This window comes from Salmo salar, unplaced genomic scaffold (assembly GCF_905237065.1).
Source record: "Salmo salar unplaced genomic scaffold, Ssal_v3.1, whole genome shotgun sequence".
Lineage (NCBI taxonomy): Eukaryota > Metazoa > Chordata > Actinopteri > Salmoniformes > Salmonidae > Salmo > Salmo salar.
In genome coordinates, this window is record NW_025549187.1 from 1 (window position 1) to 5,584 (window position 5,584).

Below are 5,584 nucleotides of genomic sequence, written 5' to 3' on the forward strand. Positions count from 1 at the left end.
ACAACACTACAAAGCGAAACAAAAGCGACCAGAAACAGTTCTGTCTGGAAAACACACTTACAGAATCCAATCTTACCCACTAAAACCCAAGAGGAAAAACTAGGCTACTTATTGTGACTCCCAATCAGCAACAACAAACTACAGCTGTGCCTGATTACGGGAGCCACACTATCACTCAAAACAAAGAAATACAAAAACATAGAAAGAAGTGGACATAGAACGCCCACTTCCAATATAACACCTGGCCTAACCCAAAACAAAGAACCAAAACCCCTCTCTATGGACAGGGCGTTACAATGAGGCAGTAACAAGTGTTCATTTGGGCCGAAAATCACAATCAAAGAAAAGTTATCTTGCAAGTTCAGCAGACTATGTTGTGAAATAGGTTTTAGAAGTTCCTCCTTTATTTTATTACTGAAGTAGCGTTTAATGCCGACTTAGGATGCTTTGCTTTCATAAGCACACCAATCTGTTTAACAGCTTGTTGCATTTGGCTTAAACATATCATCCATAGAAGGTTTTGGTAGGCTGTCATTATAAATAAGAATTTGTTATTTTTTATTTATTTTTTTAGTTTCACCTTTATTTAACCAGGTAGGCTAAGTTGAGAACAAGTTCTCATTTAAGCAACTGCGACCTGGCCAAGATAAAGCAAAGCAGATCGACACATACAACAACACAGTTACATGGAATAAACAAACATACAGTAGAAAAAGGGCTATATAGTTGTGTGCAAATGAGGTAGGATAACAGAGTTAAGGCAATAAATAGGCCATGGTGGCGAAGTAATTAAAATATAGCAATTAAACGCTGGAATGGTAGATTTGCAGAAGATGAATGTGCAAGTAGAGATACTGGGGTGCAAAAGGAGCAAGATAAATAAATAAATAAATACAGTATGGGGATGAGGTAGTTGGATGGGCTATTTACAGGTGGGCTATGTGCAGGTGCAGTGATATGTGAGCTGCTCTGACAGCTGGTGCTTAAAGCTAGTGAGGGAGATATGTGTCTCCAGCTTCAGTGATTTTTGCAGTTCGTTCCAGTCATTGGCAGCAGAGAACTGGAAGGAAAGGCGGCCAAAGGAGGAATTGGCTTTGAGGGTGACCAGTGAGATATACTTGCTGGAGCGCGTGCTATGGGTGGGTTCTGCTATTGTGACCAGTGAGCTGAGATAAGGCGGGGCTTTACCTAGCAAAGACTTATAGATGACCTGGAGCCAGTGGGTTTGGCGACAGTATGAAGCGAGGGGCCAGCCAACGAGAGTGTACAGGTCGCAGTGGTGGGTAGTATATGGGGCTTTGGTGACAAAACGGATGGCACTGTGATAGACTGCATCCAATTTGTTGAGTAGAGTGTTGGAGGCTATTTTGTAAATGACATCGCCAAAGCCGAGGATCGGTAGGATGGTCAGTTTTATGAGGGTATGTTTGGCAGCATGAGTGAAGGATGCTTTGTTGCGAAATAGGAAGCCCGATTCTAGATTTAATTTTGGATTGGAGATGCTTAATGTGAGTCTGGAAGGAGAGTTTACAGTCTAACCAGACACCTAGGTATTTGTAGTTGTCCACGTATTCTAAGTCAGAACCGTCCAGAGTACTGATGCTGGATGGGCGGGCAGGTGCGGGCAGCGATTGGTTGAAGAGCATGCATTTAGTTTTACTTGCATTTAAGAGCAGTTCGAGGCCACGGAAGGAGTGTTGTGGCATTGAATCTCGTCTGGAGGTTAGTTAACACAGGGTCCAAAGAGTGGGGCCAGAAGTATACAGAATGGTGTCGTCTGCATAGAGGTGGATCAGAGACTCACCAGCAGCAAGAGCGACATCATTGATGTATACAGAGAAGAGAGTCGGCCTGAGAATTTAACCCTGTGGGCACCCCCATAGAGACTGCCAGAGGTCCGGACAACAGGCCCTCCGATTTGACACACTGAACTCTATCAGAGAAGTAGTTGGTGAACCAGGCAAGGCAGTCATTTGAGAAACCAAGGCTGTTGAGTCTGCCGATAAGAATGTGGTGATTGACAGAGTTGAAAGCCTTGGCCAGGTCGATGAATACGGCTGCACATTAATGTCTCTTATCGATGGCAGTTATTATATCGTTTTAGGACCACGAGCGTGGCTGAGGTGCACCCATGACCAGCACCCATGACTAGATTGCATAGCGGAGAAGGTATAGCGGGATTCAAAATGGTCGGTAATCTGTTTGTTAACTTGGCGAGACCTTAGAAAGGCAGGGTAGGATATAATAGGTATGGTCTGTAGCAGTTTGGGTCTAGAGTGTCACCCCTTTGAAGAGGGCGATGTTCGCGGCAGCTTTCAATCTCTGGGAATCTCAGATGATATGAAAGAGAGGTTGAACAGGCTAGTAATAGGGGTTGCAACAATTTCGGCAGATAATTTTAGAAAGAGAGGGTCCAGATTGTCTAGCTCAGCTGATTTGTAGGGGTCCAGATTTTGCAGCTCTTTCAGAACATCAGCTATCTGGATTTGGGTGAAGGAGAAATGGGGGAGGCTTGGGCGAGTTGCTGTGGGGGGTGCAGTGCAGTTGGCCGGAGTAGCGGTAGCCAGGTGGAAAGCATGGCCATTGACCGCAGACCCACCGATGCAGGCAATAAGGCAGTGATGCTGAGATCTTGGTTGAAAACAGCAGAGGTGTATTTGGAGGGCAAGTTGTTTAGGATGATATCTATGAGGGTGCCCGTGTTTACAGATTTGGGGTTGCAACTGGTAGGTTCATTGATAATTTGTGTGAGATTGAGGGCATCAAGCTTAGATTGTAGGATGGCCGGGGTGTTAAGCATGTCCCAGTTTGGTCACCTAGCAGCACGAACTCTGAAGATAGATGGGGGGCAATCAGTTCACATGGTGTCCAGAGCACAGCTGGGGCAGAGGGTGGTCTATAGAAAGCGGCAACAGTGAGAGACTTGTTTCTGGAAAGGTGGATTTTTAAAAGTAGGAACTCGAATTGTTTGGGTACAGACCTGGATAGTAAGACAGAACTCTGCAGGCTATCTCTGCAGTAGATTGCAGCACCGCTGACGTGCCTGACTTGCCTAGTTAAATAAAGGTTAAATACAAAAATAAAGGCTCTGCATGGTCAATCTGACGTCTGCATTTGCCCTGCAGCATTTTACGGTGATACGGCCTTTGTAGAAGTCAGGGCATTCATACTTCCTGTTCTTTGAGGAGCAGTGCAGAGCTGTTGTCAAGGAAGTGATTTTGTGTTTAAACAGGACATCCCGCCCCCACCTACTGTCAACCAATCATGTCAATGCAGAGCTATATGATTAATCCAATCTTTAAATCGGTCATCTTCCTCAAATGAAGGGGAGGATGACCCAATCTGTGTGAGAGGAATGGTATCTGATTTCATTGGTCCTCAACTAGTGGCTCAGACACTTCATTCAGGATAAGTGGAGTTAGCTCTGAGTTAACCTGCCTAAATGAAGAGTTCGGGGTTCGACTAGCCATGTGCAACACACAGTTATAAGCCTACTAGACTTAGCAGCGGACGTATACACCATCATAGTATGGATGAAGCCGGACCTGGAATGTGAAGCTAACTGAAGATAGCTAGCTAACAGAAGCTGGCTAGCTAACTGAAGATGGCAAGCTAACTGAAGCTGGCTAGCTAACTGAAGATGGCTAGCTAACTGAAGCTGGCTAGCTAACTGAAGATGGCTAGCTAACTGAAGATGGCTAGCTAACTGAAGATGGCTAGCTAACTGAAGATGGATAGCTAACTGAAGATGGCTAGCTAACTGAAGATGGCTAGCTAACTGAAGATGGATAGCTAACTGAAGATGGATAGCTAACTGAAGATGGCTAGCTAACTGAAGATGGATAGCTAACTGAAGATGGCTAGCTAACTGAAGATGGATAGCTAACTGAAGATGGCTAGCTTTATAAAAGACAGAGTAGAAACCACTCAGTGCTGCTGTTTTCCCAAATGTGGATTCATTTAAAAGAAACATCAGTAATTATACAGTAGAAGGTCCATTATACAGTTGTTAAAATGAAGTTGATGAGATATTGATGAGGTGATCTCTCCCTGTTTTGTTCAGTGTCCAGAAGCCCAGTGCAGAGTCCCCTACAACCAGCCCGCTATCAATGAAGAGTGATCAGCCACCTGCTTTCAGCCAGGAACCACTACCAGATGACAATAAGGAAGTGGAGACTTTGGACAGTGAGGATGCATTAAAGATCACACACAACCTTCTGGACAGAAGAAGTAAGACTGTATTTCATACAATATTACAAAGAAACGGTACAAAGGCCCTTATAAAACACACACACACAAACTAATGAGTCCCAACTCTCGTTGTTTTCCTACAGGTCAAACTCTGCTGACAGTCCAACAAGACATTAAGGCTAAACTGAAACACAAGTATCAACACATATCTGAAGGAATTGGACACCATGGAAACCAAAGTCTGTTAAAGGACATCTACACAGAGCTCTACATCACAGAGGGTGGAAGTGGAGGGTTCAATAATGAACATGAGGTTAGACAGATAGAGATGGCATCCAAGAAACAAACCACACAAGAGACGCCAATCAAATGCAACGACATCTTCAAGCCTTTACCTGAACAAGACAAACCTATCAGAACTGTGCTGACAAAAGGAATCGCTGGCATTGGAAAAACAGTCTCTGTGCAGAAGGTCATCCTTGACTGGGCAGAGGGAAAAGCAAATCAGGACGTTCATTTCATGTTTCCTCTTCCTTTCCGTGATCTGAACCTGAAAAAGGACCAATACAATCTGATGCAACTTCTTTCCCACTACTTCCCAGAGCTGAAAGAGATTGACAGCATTGAAGATGGTGAAACCAAAACTGTTTTCATTTTTGATGGTCTGGATGAGTGTCGACTTCCTCTAGACTTTAAAAACAATGAGAAGTGCTGTGATGTCACGAAGCCAACCTCAGTGGACGTGCTGCTGACAAACCTCCTCGAGGGGAATCTGCTTCCCCTCTGCTCTCGCCTGGATAACCTCACGGCCTGCAGCAGCCAATCAGATCCCTCCTGAGTGTGTTGACCAGGTGACAGAGGTACGAGGGTTCAATGATCCACAGAAAGAGGAGTACTTCAGGAAGAAAATCACAGATCAGAATCTGGCCAATGAAATCATCAAACACATGAAGACATCAAGGAGCCTCCCATCATGTGCCACATGCCGGTCTTCTGTTGGATATCAGCCACTGTCCTTGAGATGATGCTGAAAGAGGCAGAGAAGGATGAAGTCCCCAAAACTCTGACCCAGATGTACTCACACTTCATGCTCATCCAAACCATTGTGAAGAACAGGAAGTACAACAAAGCCACAGAGACAAACCCAAAAGAACTGTCTCAGTCAGACAAAGAGATGATCCTGAAACTTGCAAAGCTGGCTTTCCAACAGCTGCAGAAGGGCAACCTGATCTTCTATGAGGAGGACCTGAGAGAGTGTGGCCTTGATGTCACAAAGGCATCAGAGTACTCAGCATTGTGTACAGAGATCTTTAAAGAAGAATCTGGGCTGTACCAAGAGAATGTCTACAGCTTTGTGCATCTGAGCATTCAGGAGTTTCTAGCAGCAGTGCAT

General features: G+C 44.8%; 1 protein-coding gene across 1 annotated transcript; it reads left to right on the forward strand.

Moving 5' to 3' along the window:
- Positions 1 to 4,067: 4,067 nt before the first annotated feature.
- Positions 4,068 to 5,154, forward strand: LOC123735922 (NLR family CARD domain-containing protein 3-like). Its single transcript, XM_045713086.1, has 2 exons — positions 4,068 to 4,230; positions 4,335 to 5,154. The coding sequence occupies exons 1-2, from the start codon at positions 4,110 to 4,112 to the stop codon at positions 5,027 to 5,029; spliced, it is 816 nt and encodes a 271-aa protein (XP_045569042.1). The 5' UTR covers positions 4,068 to 4,109; the 3' UTR covers positions 5,030 to 5,154.
- Positions 5,155 to 5,584: the final 430 nt, after the last annotated feature.